This window comes from Brassica oleracea, chromosome C3, assembly GCF_000695525.1.
Source record: "Brassica oleracea var. oleracea cultivar TO1000 chromosome C3, BOL, whole genome shotgun sequence".
Lineage (NCBI taxonomy): Eukaryota > Viridiplantae > Streptophyta > Magnoliopsida > Brassicales > Brassicaceae > Brassica > Brassica oleracea.
In genome coordinates, this window is record NC_027750.1 from 60046681 (window position 1) to 60064945 (window position 18265).

The following is an 18265-nucleotide window of genomic DNA, read 5'->3' on the forward strand; positions in this document are numbered from 1 at the left end:
TTGTAATTTTATATTTTCTATATTTTTAAACCAATAAGATTCTAAGAAATACAATTAATGTTTTTGAATTTCACAATCTACTCTATTAAAATAGAGTCCTAAATTTATCTACCATAAAAGTTATCATTTAAGTTTTGGCCTGTTTGAAGTTTGTTAGGAAGCTACTTAATTTATGGACCATAACAAGTTAATTACATTATTATTATTAGATATATCACACGCTTTTATCTCCTATTAAACTGACGACATCTATTAACCCAACATCTACTCTATTAAATGTAAACCAATATAACCATAGGATTTAATTTAAATCGTGAACAAGTGTTATATACAATTAGACTAAACCAACTATGTACTCTATTATAAGTATAACAAACGAATTACGCTTAGAGATAGCTGCCATTATGAACACAATATGTGTTAAATAAACTTCAATTATATATAAACTTCAATCACATAATTTCATGTATGCCAAACTTAAAAATATAAGTTTCGCAAAGTTGCTTTTTCGAAATACATAAAAAGTTCAAAATTACATGCATTTTATTTTATTTTAAATTCGTATATACTATTTTCATCAAATCTAAACTGTCTTGACGTGCACACCAAGTTATTAATAATCAATAACAACTTAATATAGTATATCTTTAACGCTATTTTGCAAAATTGAAAGTAGATATTTCTTTTTGCCTAACAAGATTTCCTCCCTTATTTTTCTACTATGTTTTTACTCGACTATCCATCTACGTTCATAATCATTTAGATCTTAAATTCATATAACAACTCCAACAGAATATGGTAATCAGAATATCCTATCGAATTTAACTATATGGAAATCGAATCAAATCTTCAGCACGCTATCATTAAACCTAAAGGTTTAGCACATCACTATAAATACTAGGACGATCAACTAATACCTCCTACATCCGCAAAAAAAAAACATACACTCATATGGCTATGATTACCTCAGACCCGACTATCACTTTGCTCAATGATGTCAAACCATACAAAACATCTTGGAAGGTCGAAGTTAAAGTCCTGCATTCATGGACACAACATTCATCTTATTCTGGTGGAGATTCTCTTCAGTTCATTCTCGCAGATAAAACAGTAAGTTTATCTATTAGTTAATTTCTGTACATGTTTAAAATGGGCGTCTAAACTGATCCTTATATCAAATGTCAATGTAGGGAGTTAAGATTCATTGTACCTGCGAGAGACTCTTCTTTGCTTGTGTTAAGAAACTTCAGCTTGGACAATGGAGGTTCATTGAGAATTTCTCACTAACCGCAGCTGCCGGAAAGTACCGACCGACGAGTCATAAGTACAAAATGTCGATCCTCAGCAACTCCAACGTCACCAATTCCACCCTCAAAGATGAGGATAATTTTCTGTCATTAACATCTTTCACAGAAATCATGAACGGAAGTCTTGATTCTAATTTTTTGATTGGTACATTTTTAGAGTTTTCTTGTTCACAAATATGCTACGGTTTCTGATTAATAATCTTCTTATTTTTTAATAATATGTTTGTAGATGTTATTGGTCAACCAATTGATATCGGAGATATCCAGGTTGTGCCTGTGCAAGGTAAAGAAACAAAGAAGCTTGAGTTTACTTTGACAGATACAGAGTAAGTTATAGATTACCTTTTGCAAATATACTTTTCATATGTAATCAAATCGTGTTTTTTAATGTTTTAATCTTCTAATGTATATTTCAGGGATCACCAAATAGCATGTTGTCTTTGGGGCCGGTTTGCTGAACATATGCTATATGCATACAAAGTTGCTCAAGTCAATAAGAATTTTCTCTGTTTACTGAGATTTGCTAAAATCAATGTTTACAAGGGTAAGAATTTGACTAAACGATTAAGAAATTTGTTTACTTTATTATGCTTTTGATTGACTTAATAGATTTTTATGCTTTGTTGCAGGACAAGTTCAGATTACAAATGCTTTTGATTCTTCCACTATCGAAATAAATCCACCCGGATTTGATGTCCAAGACTATCTACAAGTGTACGTTTAATTCTAATCACATACCAACTATTTTATATCTACTCATTAAATATACATGATCTCTCTAACCGTATGGTTAATTATTCAGGTTGCCTAAGAACGAGCTTGCTCTCACAACTGGTAGTCATGAGCTTGCAAAACATAAAGGAAGCAAACGCCAACCTGATAAATGGTCTATTTATCCTGAGAGATCAATTCTGGATATCATTATGGCGACTGATGTAAGTTTTTAGTATATCTAAGGTATATACTGTTACAATCTACCTATATTCTAAAACTAATGTTATTTTTGTAGACTGAAAACTGCATTCTTAAGGGTACAATTTATGCAATTGACACAGGCTGGGCTTGGTTTTATTTTGGTTGTGTTAAGTGCCACTTCAAAAAGGTTACCGATATTACCAAAAGGGATGGGGTTCCTGTGAAACATCTATGGTATTGTGATTCATGCCATCAGTCTGTAACCAATGTTGCACCTCCGTATGCTTTTTGATCTTAATTGTATAGATATATGTATCTGACTCATATAACTTACCAATTTTAAATTTTTCAAGGTTCAAACTCCATCTACTTATAAAGGATGACACTGGTGAAACTAAGGTGATGCTGCTTGATACTATTGCTGAACCAATTTTGGGAGTGAGTGCTGAAGTGCTCTTAGATGGTTCTCTGGAAGAGGTATGTAAAATTTTCCATTTAATTGTTGTATATTACATACATATAGTCATTTTTAATATAGCAGGTGTTTGTTTTTATTTAGGTTGAAGATCCTGAAGACTTGTCTGATGCTATTAATGAGCTTATTGGAAAAACTTTCAAATTTGGTGTCTATGTGAGCAAAGACAATGTTGACTATGGAGCTGATATATTTAACATTGGGAAAACATGGTCTGCTGATGAGATCATAACTCACTCGGATGATGAGAATACTGATGATACATTGACTAACAGAGCTTTATCTGACCGTTCCTCAGGACAGGTCTACTCAAATTATCATTATTCTTCCTAATTAGATATTTTATTATTCATGTTTATATGTGTATTCATTAAAAGTTTATTCTATTATTTTCAAGGTCTCTTTGATCAGCATGGAAAGTGAAGAGAACACATGTTTGTCGTCAACCCCACTATCAAAACGAAAGGAAGAATGTGAGATTGATGATCTTTCTTCTACCTCTAAGAAACAATGCTCAAAGATAATGAAGCAGGAAAAGAAGTAGAAGTGGAAAAAACTGAGATGCTGCGTGGTTTTTTTTTTGCTTTTAATAATCGTTTTATTTTCAGAAACTATGTTTTTTTAAATTTTCTATTATCTGGTTTATTTCCATATGTCGTATTGTTTGGTTTTTATCAATAAAGAAGATTTTTAATTAAGACTAGATGTGTTTTGTGAATCTAACCTATCAAACTGACTATCAGGAAAATGAATACATGTTTAAACTTATAAATCTTTAAATAAGTTTTCACAAAACGCACTTAACTAAATATATGAGCATACAGAAATTTAAAAACAAATATACTTACTTTAATAAGCTTTGTTGAACTCCCTTTAGTAAATCAGTTAATGTAAATTGTTTGATAAATCCATATTTGCATCCTAAACAAAATTAAGTTGTTAGAATACTTCATATAATTATATAAAGAAATAAGTTGTAGTACTCAAAAAAGTAACTCAAACGAATATATGTTATAATCAATTACAATTATTACTTTGAACAAGTAAAGATATTAAACGTATCCGTGAAGATATAACCTACAACTAATCTACATTTAGATATTCATGTGATCTAAAGAGATTTTATACTATATTTCATATGTAAAGAATCTTAACTTATTTAATTCTCTTTTCAATTATTTTCATAATCCCGCCTATACTACAAATTAGAAAGTTTCAATGTATAAACAAAGACGTCATTATATTCTTATTAGCAACAAAATGACTCTGAGAATTCATTGAACAATTTTAAACCTAGCAACTTTGTTTTAAAGGTGATTATACTACTCCTCAGTTCCAGTGCATGTAACTGAGAACAAACCGTGTATTTTTTATATGCTGTCTTTAATATGAAGAGTTTCTGCTAACATAGCCCTTCTATGAACAGGATGAAAAGAAAGCATCAACCTCGCTTTGAGGATGATGGTCATCGGCTGCGTTCCCAATCTATTTCAAAACAGAGAATAGATCATTCTCAAAAAAAAGATGTCCCTTTGAGTACAGTTTTTCGAAGATTAATGAGTGATATTACCAATAATAACGTTTCATCAAGGTTTAAAACGCAAGTTTCAGTGTCAAATCCTACAAACAAACGAGGTGTTTTATATTCTCTATTGACCATTGTTTATATACCAGGTTCCTTCACATTCAGCTAATATCTCTAATCTTATTTGGTGTAGTTTGTTTTGACAAAAAAAAATAATGAGAACCCTAATGACACAAAAAAGAGTCGAAGAGATCAAGGTCTGTTATATATCCTAATTTACTGATAATAAAATAGACTACAATGGTAGCTGATTAATTTTTTGTTCATTATATAATATACTAATATAATGCTCCCATCTCAGGTATAATAAGAGGATCATGTTCAGGTCATGTCACATTTCAAAGAGAAAACACACCAAATACAAAAATACCTGTGACATCCACCAGTCATACTACATTTGATTCAGGAATTTCAAACACATCTTATATAGAACATGATTGTTCTATAGATGATCCAGAGAATGAAGGTAAACCGTTTTTCATCCAGAGAATGATTTGAACTTTGTGTTGTTTTGTCCCTAACTAAATTCATACGTTGGATACTTTTATCTATTGCATGTTTTACAGATTTACTGCGATCCATAGATGAGTGTGATGATCTAGAAGTCGAGTGTAGTAGTCAGGAAAGTTCGGATACTGAAATTTCAGATGACGAACAGTCTATTGTACAAGAACCACTGAAAGAAGATCAAACAGAGAGAGTTAGCTTTCTAGCAGCTTTATTTAAAAAAAAACTTCTCTGAGGTGAAAAAACCACAGAAGCCAAAAGTGAAAGCAGTGTCATCATCTGAATATGGTAAGCTAAAATTTGTCAAGAGATGGTTTCTATGTAGACAATGTTTTTCTAACCTATAAACATTCTTATAAAGCAGATTATGTTGATGAAGGTGACCTAACTTACACCTGTGTTCATTGTGGGGCTATCATGTGGTTTGAGGAGCGCATAAATAAGACCAAATCTAGAAAAAAAACTATATTTACATTGTGTTGCATGCAAGGTCAGGTCCAGTTGCCATTATTAATGAAATCCCCTGATGTTCTAATGAAGCTTCTTACAGGAAATGATAAGCTGAGTAAACATTTCCAAAAGAATACCAGATCATATAATATGGTTTTTTCATTTACTTCACTTGGTGGTAAAGTAGATAAGTCTGTTAGAAAGGGACGAGGACCACAAATGTTGGTGCTTCATGGTGAGAATTATCATCTGATGGGAAGTTTAACCCCACCTGAAGGAAATTATGCCAAGTTTGGACAGCTTTACATTGTTGACACAGAGAATGAACTTCAAAACAGATCTAATGCTTTGAGGTAAGTAATTTAATTTTTCATATAAGTGCTTAAACATTACTGATAACGTGTTACGTAACCTTATTATATCTACTTTACTGTTTTTCAGAAATGGGAAAAATGCTCAGACAGAGAGTATGATAGATGGGTTGAAGAAAGAAATTATTCAGCCTATAATGATGATGTTGAATGCTGTTAATCCATATGTTAAGCAGTTTCGATCAGCTAGAGATAGATTTCGAATGAATCCGGAAGAAACTTTCCATATGCGAATCATAAGTAGAAGTGACAGAGATGGTCGGACATATAATATGCCAACTGCATCTGAGGTTGCTGCATTGATTCCTGGAGATTTTAATTTAGGAATGGATAAGCGGGATATTATTCTACAGCATAAGTCTGGTAGACTTACGAGGATCGATGAGATTCATATTTCCTATTTAGCACTACAGTATCCTCTGCTATTTGTGTATGGTGAGGATGGATTCAGGATTGGCATTAAAAAAGGTGTCACAGAAGCGTCGAAGAAACTAAAAAAAGATACTATCAGTATGAGACAGTTTTTTGCTTTCCGGATGCAAGAGCGAGAAAATGAATCGCATGTTCTTCTATATTCGAGAAGGTTATTTCAACAATTCATAGTTGATGCATATACGACTATCGAAGCCAACAGACTTAGGTATTTGCAGCTCAACCAGACATGCTTGCGTTCAGATAGTTACGACTCTATCAAGGAGTCTGAAAATGCTGGACAGTCGGACATGAATGAACAAGGTCAGCAATTTGTTCTACCAGCTACTTTCACAGGGGGTCCAAGATACATGAAGAATATGTACTTAGATGCTATGGCCATTTGCAGACATTTTGCTTTTCCATACCTTTTCATCACCTTTACATGCAATCCAAAATGGCCAAAACTTATGAGATTTCTGAAAAAGAGAGGCCTGAATTCAGATGACAGACCAGATGTTATATGTCGGATGTTTAAGATGAAACTCGATTCTTTGATGCATGATTTGACAAAGAAGAATATATTGGGGAAGACAGCTTCATGTAAGTTTTGTTTTGACTCAACCGTAGTTTAAAATATTTCTTATTATTTCTATACTGACTTGGTCGTTTTCTTACAATAATGTCAACTGTTTTTTTATATATTTCAGCTATGTATACTGTTGAGTTTCAGAAGAGAGGTTTGCCACATGCTCACATACTGCTTTTTATGCATCCTTCATCCAAATTTCCAAAAACAGAAGACATCGATAAAATCATATCGGCTGAGATTCCTGATAAGTCACTTGATCCAGATCTCTACGATGTTGTTAAGGATATGATGATTCATGGTCCGTGTGGAGCTGCTAAAAGGAATTCACCGTGCATGGAAAATGGACAGTGCTCGAAAATTTTTCCTAAACCCTTTGCTGATAATACTAGAGTGAAAAAGATGGATTTCCTGTTTACAGAAGACGTGAGCAATCTAACAGTTATGTTGAGAAGAATTGTTTGAAATGTGACAACAGATGGGTCATCCCTTATAACAAGAAACACTCTCTTCGGTACCGAGCACACATTAATGTAGAGTGGTGCAACCAAGTTGGTTCCATTAAGTATTTATTTAAATACATTAACAAAGGAGCTGACCGTTAACTGTGGTAGTTGAACCAACAGGGCCAGATGTTACGAATCAAACAGCACCAAATTCGTCTGCAGGGAACTCATCTGCAGCGACCTCGGCCGCAGCGAGCTCAGTTGCAGCGAACTCAGTAGCAGCTAACTCGGCGTTAGGAAACTCTGCCATAGAGTCTGGTGGTAACATATTGAAAGAAGCTATGGAGATTAAAAAGAATGAAATAAAGGATTTCTTTGATTGAAGGTAGTTTATTAACTGATCCATAAATATTTTATTTTCAGTATGTAGTAGTTATTTCAATCTTATATTCTAACTTATATTGTTCTGATCAATGTAGATATGTTTCAACTTGTGAAGGATCATGGAGAATTTTTAAGTTTCCAATACATTACAGATCTACTGCGGTTGAGAAGTTGTCATTTCATCTTCCAGGGAAACAAACCATTATCTTCAAAGGGAAGGATAAAGTTAAGGACGTTGTCAGTCGTAAGCTCATCGAAAACACAATGTTCTTCGCATGGTTTGAGCTGTGTAAGGTTGATGCTTTCGCTCAGACTCTTACATATATTCAGATTCCCAACTATTATACATATTCGAAGAGTCAGAAGAAGTTCAATAGAAGGAAACAAGGTTTCAGTGTTGGAAGAATTAATTATGCCCCAAGGAAGCAGGAAAGCTCTTATTATTTGAGAGTTTTGTTGAACTATGTCAAAGGTCCTACTAGCTATCAGGATATTAAAACATATAATGATGTGGTTTATGAGGGGTATAAAGAAACATGTTATGCTCGGGGAATATTGGATGATGACCAGGAGTACATAGATGATTTGATAAGGTGTAGCTATGATAGTTCTACAACAGTTGTTCGTGATCTATTTGTTCTAATGCTTCTGTCGAACAGTCTTTCTCAACCAGAGGTGGTTTGGGAAAAAACTTGGGAACTCTTATCTGAAGATATCGAGTATAATCGCAGACATCGTTTCAATAGGCCAGGTACACTACTAACTTCTTCTATCAAATTCCCCTATTGTATCTACGTTTTTGTCAAATTGTTGTTTGTTGATTGTTCTAATAATCAGCTATTTATTATGTGAGACTTTTGTTTTATTAGAATTTACAGCTTCACATGAGAGTTCTTTTCGTGAATTGGCAGGACTTAAATTGACTGACAATGACAAGAAGTTGTATGCTCTAATAGAGATTGAGAAGCTTATGAAAAGAAATGGGAGTTCACTTTCACTATATGAGTCTATGCCAAAGCTTCCTGCCAATGCCAAATCGATTGAAAATGTCTTGATATTGGATGAGCTAAGTTATGATATGGAAGACTTGCAAGCCACTCATGATATAGATTTTTCAAAGATGACTGATGAGCAAAGAAAAATCTATGATGAGATCATTAGTGCTGTTGTTGAAGATAGAAATGGAATGTTCTTTGTTTACGGGTTTGGTGGCACAGGAAAAACCTTTCTTTGGAAACTTCTATCAGCTGCTTTGAGGGGCAAGGGAGATATAGTTCTTAATACTGCATCATCCGGAATTGCTTCCATGTTGTTACCAGGTGGCAGAACTGCTCATTCCCGTTTTAGCATACCCATCAATCCAGATGAATTCACTACATGTTCACTGACTCACGGATCAGATAAAGCTAATTTGATAAAGGAAGCGTCTCTAATTATCTGGGATGAAGCACCAATGATGAGCCGGCATTGCTTTGAATCCTTAGACAGAAGTTTAAATGATCTAATGGACAATCCAGATAAAAAGCCTTTTGGTAGAAAAGTAATTGTGTTTGGAGGTGATTTTTGACAAGTACTTCATGTTATTACAGGAGGTTGTAGGGCTGAGATTGTTCTGGCTTCCATGAACTCATCATATCTCTGGGAACATTGCAAGGTTCTGAAGCTTACTAAGAACATGAGACTGTGTTCAAACAATCTCACAGATGATGAGGCAAAAGATCTGAAAGAATTTTCTGAGTGGATTTTGGCTGTTGGTGATGGGAAAGTATCAGAGCCTAATGATGGGGAGGCATTAATTGAAATTCCAGAAGAGTTTCTAATTATGGACCCTAACGATCCTATTGAGACTATAAGTCTGGCCATTTATGGAGACACTGGTTCATTGAGAGGGATGAAAAATCCTAAGTTTTTCAAAGAGAGAGCAATCTTATGTCCAACTAATGAGGATGTTAATATGATTAATGATCATATGTTATCTAAACTCGAAGGTAATTAAGTGTTTTTTTACTATATATATTTTCGTTATTTTTATTGACACTGACTCTTTTATAAAATTTGGTTATTTCCCATCAGGTGAAGAAATGATTTATATCTCATCTGACAGTATAGATCCATCTGATACTGCCTCGGTCAGTAATGAAGCCCTCAGTTCCGACTTTCTAAACAGTATTAAAGTTTCTGGGCTACCAAATCATAGTCTAAGATTGAAGGTTGGTTGTCCTGTTATGTTGCTTAGGAACATTAATCCTAATGAAGGTTTAATGAATGGAACAAGATTGGAAATTACACAACTTATGGATTTCATGGTGGAAGCTAGAATCTTAACTGGTGACAAGGTTGGTAAAGACGTTTATATTCCTAGATTGTTGATCGAGCCTACAGATAAAAGACTTCCTTTCAAGATGCGCAGAAGACAATTGCCTTTAGCTGTGGCTTTTGCAATAACCATCAACAAGAGTCAAGGACAATCATTGTCTGAAGTGGGATTATTCCTTCCTAGACCAGTTTTTTCTCACGGCCAGCTATATGTTGCTATTTCAAGGGTTACTTCGAAGAAAGGTTTGAAAATCTTGATTGTGGATAAAGAAGGGAAGCCGCAAAAGAAAACTACTAATGTTGTTTTCAAAGAGGTTTTTACTAATCTGGAAACCATAGATGACTGATGTGAGTGTCTTGCTGCGAATTTGTTTTGTGTTTTAGTACTTTGCAGACTGAAATTGGTGTTTTGGTTGTGTTTTTTGTTGTACTACATTTGCTTTCAAGTTTTCAAAGTCATTTCCGATTTTGTACTAAATAAATTCTTTGTTCTATCGGTTAGGGAGACTCAATCTATTATATTTTATTCTATCTTACAAATAGAGGTATGAAATCAAACCAAACATGTATTGATCATCATGTTTTGATACAAAAGAAACAACAGTTTGCCATCTAAAATTAAACTAACCATGTATCTAATAAAATTCAACAAAACATAGAACAGTTAATCAGCAACCCAAAAACAGATATGCAAGATCAAGTACGTTCATCTACAAACAAGTCAGTTTATATTGTTTATCATCTAAGTAATTGTACAATCCTAAATCCGATAATCCTAGGATGATTCTACAAGTTCAGTTCACGATTTCTCGAATAAAATAAAAATTTAATATAGTACTAATCTTTGTTTCTGTAGTTTGTTTTGTGAATTGTTCCAATGTTGTATTTCCCAGTTTCTATGGCATACAACCCTTATCAATGACCTATCAATATATGAGATGAAATGACAAAAAAAATAAGAACAAGGAAATAATAGAAACGAAAACATAGCAAAAGATCAACAAGAGAATAAATAAAAACTGTGTTGATGTGAACATATGTAATATGATTATATCTCAGGTCAGACTTAACTTTTTTAAATCTCTGTCAAGTTTGTCTTCTACTCTGCTTTTGTCTTTTTAAAGATCCATCGTTTAAACAATCCTTGCCAATTACCTAATAAAATACCAAGTTCCTCTGTCAGCTTACCGCGAGCAAGACAAATTAACAGAAACAAAAACTGAGTAAGAAGATAATAATGATGATCGATCTAGAGCTAGATCTAAGATATCTATCAATATGAGTAAGAACCAGATATTTAGATAACGAAACCCTGATCGTTAACCCGGATCGTTTACAATCAGAAAATTATAAAAACTTAGCGAGAACTCAGTTATCGATTGAGTTTGGTGATTGACTGAACGGTGTTTTTTCTGGATTTGATATTCTTTTAAAGAATTTATGTTGATGATTATAGAGGAGATTATTTTGTCGAACTGAGAACCACCGACGGAGAAGCAAAGAAAAAAAGTTGTTGATTTTTCAAGAAAACGTTAAAAGTGGTTTCCTTCCCGGAAAAAAAAGGTGTGGGCTTAATTTACTTTCGATCAATCTAATACATTTTTAGCTAATGGGCCATTTCTGTAACAACAAATATATTTTTTGAAAACTTAATGGGTCATAAAGTGTAAAATATAAGAAACAAAATAATGCCCATAAAACATATATGTTGCGTGGTTTTATGTTGAACTTCCGGTTGACCCATTTATGAGACAAAGTTCAGACTTCTTTCCATTTAAAGAGGAGAATAAAAACATCTATGTTGAGTTTAATGAGATAAACAAAATCAGGGCTTTTTGTTTAAAATTATAATTAATATTAAAATAAATCTAATCTCAGTTAATTTAAATTGACCATATATTTTTAAAACATAGTAAACTATATCTTAAAAGTACGGACCCGAAAAATATTTTTTCCAATAACATATAAATATATTTTTTACAACATATATTGTACATGGTGTTTTTTTTTGTGTACAGAAATTTTTAATATTGTACATAGTGTTTTTTTTTGTTATATATGTTCTTTAAAATATATTTATATGTTATTGGAGGGATCTCAACCCCCAGGAGACTAACCCCTCGGCGCGAGGCAGCCCATTTGTTACTATGGGAATTAGATTCCCAGTTGCCTGGCCAGACATTTGGGCATATCTGAAGGGGAGGATCGAACCCGCGGCCCTTAGGACCAACGAACTCGCCTCGCGCCACTCAACCACAAACGCTTGGTTATAACATAAGTTGACAAAAAAAAAAAAGACAGTATGGACATATAGTTTTCAAACATATAATATATATACAATATGGATTGATGTTGAAACTACGTGGAATTCATTGACAAATATTGAAAAGGTTAGAAAAAAAAAAAAGACCACACGTGGGAGAAGTGTTGTGATTTTGGAGAGACTGTTAGCCACAGTGTATTACGTAACGTTTAGAAAAGTTGATATTAGTAATCACAAAAAAATTCAACAACCATGTCAACTTCACTTATGTTGTTTTGTGTGCGACTCTTTCAATCTAATATTCTCGTATAAATATACTAAATGATAACGGTGGGTTTTTATAGTAATGTTTGTTTATTAAATAGTTTTAATATTTTGCAACATTACAATTTTTATCGATTTAAAATGATGAATACAAACATTGATCTTTTAAGTGTATCATCGTTTATGAAGAGTTAACATATTACAACTCATTTTAATTATTTTTAAGATTTCATATGCACAAAAGGAAATTAAGTTTTGCGGCTGACACAAATCACAAAAACCAGATATCCAACATCGATTGTAAAATGACGAAAGAAGATTAGGTTTGGTGCTTTCGATTTATTTATTATTGACTCTCCGTAAATGATTTCATTTGCTACATCTATAAAATTGTGCTTTTGTTTTCGTTTCGGTTTCACTAATATGAGTTTGGTTTCTTTTCTTAACTTCTTCTTTGAATTCGGTAAATTACATAAGTTTCAATTTAAAAAGATAGACATTTGTATATATTATTTTCACTCAAGATACATATCTTGGAATCAAATTTTTTGAAGAAAATCACCGGCAAACTCTATTCACAGGTTAGTGTTCAAATCTAATATATCAAGCTGTAATAAAATATAAGTTCAGACTCGAAATATAAATATATGTCTAGTATATATTCACATGTTCAATCTAAAAATCATATAATTCTAAAACAAGAAAACAAATTAGTTATTTTATTAACCTACGTTTTTGAGATTTACTTACTTAAGAGTATACCGATAAAAAAATATTTTACCATTCTAGTATATGTAAGCTTGTATAAAGTAAAAACTATTTGATTTAATAAATTATAAACCAAGAAAACTTATAATAAATAGTTCAAATATCTCATTCTTACAATTATGATTGCTAGATAAGGTATTAGGGAGAAACAAATAATAAACGAATGATCAAATCTCTCATTCTTCGAAGAAACTCAAAATGAGGTGATTGAAATCTTGTCATGATATTTCATTAAGCTTTATAGGAATAAAAATCAAGATAAAATATTTAATATGAATGAAATAATATATATATAGTGCTTCCAATATTAAAAATAACTTCGATTTGAAGAAATTTATTTCTGGGATTGTCAGGATCAAACAATATATTAGAAACCATCTATTTAAAAAATAATTTGTATACATAAAAATATATACATTAGAGTACACACATAAATCAAAACAAATACCCTTTTGTTTATTTACAATCATGTTTTTGGTAAATAAAGAAAAATAATCATTTTATTTACTTTATATGGTATATAATTAATCTTTAGTGATATTGACATATATATATATATATAGTATTTTAATATAAATATTTATTATTGGCACTTCCTACTCATAAATTTTATTAATATTTGTATATTTGTTGTAACAAAAATTTGAACTGTTAATCAAAAAACTTTTTATGTGAGATTTATCAATACAAATTTCAAAATTAAAAAATTAAGATCTTAATAATTTTTCAATGCAAATTTTGAAATTAACATATTTATATATATTTTAAATAATATATAATTTAATTTAAATGATATTAATATATATATATATATAATATGAAAATATATTAATGAGACTTCATATTCATACGATTTATGATCATTTGTATCTTGCTTGAACAGAAAAAAAGTTAAACCATTAATCACAAAATTTTCAGTGTGAGACTTTTACTATTTTTAGTAATATATAGTCATTTTAAAAAATTCAAAATATAACATATAAGAAAAAAATCAAATTTTTTATTATATACTTAATATGATTGTTTATTTTCTTTTAATAGTATAAAATTAAACAAAAAAAAAGAGATATACAAAAATTGTTATCAAATATGTATTATTCATAATCATTAATTGTCATATATATATGTTAATCATATTAGTCTATTCCGTAACTTTTATTTAAGGAAAGAATTGAGAATATTATTTTGTACACTAATAATCGATTTGATAGTTAGTTTAATAAAAAATAGAATATATATATATTTATACGAACCAACTTATTTATTTTTTTAAGTATTTTAAGAATTATGCTAGTGATAACATTTGCAAGGAAAACATGTTGTAATGGTATAAGATTAATATATAGGGGATGATTTCGAGTCCAATCTCTCCATCAAAATTCTTCTCTGATACAGTATCTCTCGTTTCTAACTTTTAACCCTATACGTGTAGTGTCGTACTCATATCTCTCTAGCTCTCTCTTCTACGTTTATGGCAGCGTTAGAGACTGTAGGGCAGTGACAATTCCACCACTTGCGTGTGTAAGCGGAGATAGAATCTTAAAGGGATCTATAAAGTATCTCCCTTTCTTCTTACCCATCTCTCTCTCTATATTAATGTTTGGGACTCTCGCTTCCGGAGAACTCGAAACCGCCAGATTGAGGCGTGATTTAGGGTTTTCATGCGGTGGTATAAGAATGGAAGGCGAGAACATGGTGCCACAAGGAGGTGATGGAGAAGGGGAACAGGTGAACGAAACGGTGCCGTTTCAGATTCAACAACACCCGTTCGAGCAGACGCAGAAACTCGTTGTGGGGTATGCTCTGACTCCCAAGAAGAAAAAGAGTTTCTTGCAGCCCAAGCTTGAAGTCCTGGCTAGGTAACCAAACATAACAAAAATGTTACATACATAGTTTTCAAAATTGTGTTACAATCTTCGATGTGTGTTTCTTGTCCTGAGACGACTGTTCGTTTGATTGGCGTATAAAACAGAACCGACAATGTGTTTTCTACTTTTAAAAGGATAGTTAGGACTTTGACATTTTCACTAGATTTGGCTCTTGTTTCCTTACTCCTGTTTTGGTATAGCTATTGTTTGTTTGCATGATTCTATTGTGGAGGACCATAGCGGCATAGCCACTAGCAATTGTCTTGTCATGTGCCATGTTTTTGTCTTTAACTTGCTTAGACTTGCACTAGTATACTTGTGGTATCAGGAACCTTGTTTCTATGGGAATATTCCTTCTTTTTATCCTTTTGGATTAGTCTCTGTTGGAGTTTGACTTTACCCTCCTTTAAAAAAATATACTTGATATTATGCCTTTTCTATGGCTTGGAAACCTCTTCTTCACCCACATGGGTTGTTTTAGTTAGAACAATGACCAACTCTTACTTAAAATTATCTCAAACAAGGATTCTATAGTTCAAAACCACATCCCACATGGGTGTTTTAGTTAAAACAATGACTGGTTCTACTTAAAAATATCATGTTACAGAATCTCTCAAACAAGGATTTTATAGTTCAGGGAGAAATCTTTTTAGTGAGTCCGGTTTGACGTCTGGTCTAGTACTTTTGCTTCTTTCTAATCACCCCATAGCTTTCAGGCTTTTTTCTTTTTACAGCAGAGTTTTTGAACAAGTGTTAACAGTACTACTTTTGTGTGTCTCTATTTTAGGAGAAAAGGCATTTGCTTTGTCCCCATTGATTTGAACCGTCCACTTTCTGAACAAGGGCCATTTGATATCGTTTTGCATAAGGTTTGTTGTGAGAATTATAAGAATGCTTTCAACTGAACCTTTTTAAATATGTATTTCTGCTAAAAATCTTATGATTTATATATATGATTCTGCATTTGCAGTTGCTAGGAAAAGAGTGGCAAGATGTTATTGAGGTTAGTGGCTGCCTTTTGGTTTGAGAGTATTTTCCATGTAATGAGACTAGTGTGGCAAACACAATAGCTTGTTTGACATTCTCATGTTAGCCTCTCAATGTTTGTAGGATTACCAGAAAAAACACCAGGAAGTGACTGTGCTTGATCCTCCAGGTGCAATACAACGTATACATAATCGACAATCGATGCTTCAGGGTTTGGCAGATTTGAACCTGTCTGATTGCAGTGGTAATAATTCACATTTGTTATTTATACATTAAGATCAACCACTTTTGTAAATTTCTCTATAAGTGATTTTGGTAAATCTTTGTAGGCAGCATTTTTGTTCCAAAGCAAATGGTTGTCTTGAAAGATTCAGCATCTAGTGCTGATAGAGCCATAGAAGCTGGTCTTAAATTTCCATTACGTAGAAAAAATTTCAACAAATATATATTATTTGCAATAAACTTGGTCCAAACTTGATTCTTGTAACTTTGTTCCAGTTGCAAAGCCACTCTGGATCGATGGAACTGCAAAGTCACATCAGTTGTTCTTAGCTTATGACAGGCGCTCGCTTGCAGAACTTGATCCACCTTTAGTCCTGCAAGAGTTTGTTAATCATGGTACTATTGTGTTTTACGTTACACTTTAGTTTGCAATTGTCTCAAACTATAGTATGCATCTTAAATCACTTTTTGGTGTCTCAAGGTGGAGTTATGTTCAAGGTTTTTGTGGTGGGTGATACTATAAAAGTTGTGAGACGATTCTCTCTACCGAATATTAGTAATTGTGAAAAAGCCAAAGTTGATGGCGTCTTCCAGTTCCCAAGGGTTTCATCTGCTGCTGCTTCAGTCGATAACGCTGACTTGGACCCTAGTGTTGCTGAGCTACCTCCAAAGCCTTTCCTAGAGGCCCTTGCGAAAGAGCTACGAATCTTATTGGTATATAAACTTTGCTGCTTCTTCACATTTTTTTGCCAATCAAGTCTGTTTTGTTTTAAGTTATTTATGCTTTGTTTTGAATAGGGACTTCGGCTTTTCAACATAGACATGATCAGGGAACATGGGAGCAAGAACGTGTTTTATGTTATTGACATCAATTATTTTCCTGGTTTGTATTTGAAGCTTTTCTGTACGCAGTGTGAATATGATTTTGTCAGATAGATGAACTTATAGCTTTGAAATTACATTTACAGGTTATGCAAAGATGCCAGATTATGAGCAAGTATTTGTAGATTTCTTCCACGATATGGCGCAAGCCAAACAGAAGAAGAGACATTGTAAATGAAGAACCTCTGTACTTCTAAGGAGTGTTTTAAACTCATGCAAGGAGCAGTGAGAAAAGTATAATGACTAAACTAATGATGGATTTGTACAGAATTAGCTCTCATCCCTTTTGGAAGCTTTATCAGATGACAAGTTTTGATTAGCGATTCTGAGTTTTTTTCCAATAACTCAAAACGCTTTAGAGAAGTTGCTATAGGATTCATTTTACCACAAAAAATCATCCTCAATATTAGGCCTTACTCCTTAGCAATTGTGATTGAACCCAAAATCCGAACCAAACACTAGCAAGGAAACTTAAAGATTGAATCTGCAAAAGATACAAACTCGAAACGAATCCAAAAGATACTCGAAAAATTCGGAAAACTTGATCTAAAAATCGAAATTAGTACCCAAATAAATAGTGAAAACGTAAATAAATATTTCAAATGTTTAGTTTTATGTTTATTTTAATATGATCGAAATATTATTGACTGGAATCGAATGAGTTCAGATCCAGAATAGATATTTGGCATAGATAAATTTAGTTGAATTCAAAGTATTATTAACCAAACATGGATTCATACTTGAATGGATGGGACATATACGGATGTTAAGCAAGTTTACCCATCCCGTTCCGTCCCGTACCGCGGCGGGTTAGTCGTCGAGCGGGTTACAGCGGGCTATGGTTTTCAAAATGATGTTCCAAACCCGTACTGCAGAATATATAAGCCTTCGCGGGCCGTTCCGCGGGACGTCTCCTTATCAAACCGCCTACTACAGTTTTTTTCATGAATGTTCAAGTAGCAGAGTTGTGTAAGAGAGTTGAAGAGAGCTCATTAAGCTTCACTAAAGCATTATCAAAATCAATGCCACAAAGCTCCGTTTGTGCTTGCGTTCTTGAGTTAAAAGCCTTCTTTTGCTATCAGCATAAGCTTTTGTTGAGTTTGAATCTGATTGAGTTGTTGTCTTTGTAATAATTTGGATCAAGTGTTGTATGTCTTCATCAAACTATCTCTCTTTTTAATTATTTGGATTGCAAAAAAAATCGTGAATCACTTTGCCAAATTATACAAGTGACGTAATATACAACTTACTTTTC

The 18265-nt window shown here is 32.8% G+C and overlaps 1 protein-coding gene and 1 pseudogene across 2 annotated transcripts; both read left to right on the forward strand.

The window, feature by feature from the left end:
* The first annotated feature begins 1415 nt into the window (after positions 1-1415).
* LOC106331111 lies at positions 1416-13489 on the forward strand (annotated as a pseudogene).
* A 941-nt stretch (positions 13490-14430) lies between these two features.
* Positions 14431-17240, forward strand: LOC106333305 (inositol-tetrakisphosphate 1-kinase 2-like). Of its 2 annotated transcripts, XM_013771767.1 has the most exons (9): positions 14431-14910; positions 15707-15788; positions 15890-15922; positions 16030-16150; positions 16236-16328; positions 16405-16524; positions 16610-16842; positions 16927-17011; positions 17097-17240. In XM_013771767.1, exons 1-9 carry the CDS (start codon positions 14648-14650, stop codon positions 17186-17188), a joined length of 1122 nt encoding a protein of 373 aa, XP_013627221.1. In that variant the 5' UTR covers positions 14431-14647; the 3' UTR covers positions 17189-17240. The 2 variants fall into 2 exon arrangements, with proteins under 2 accessions (XP_013627221.1, XP_013627222.1); XM_013771768.1 differs by lacking the exon at positions 16236-16328 and having other exon boundaries at positions 17097-17230.
* Positions 17241-18265: the final 1025 nt, after the last annotated feature.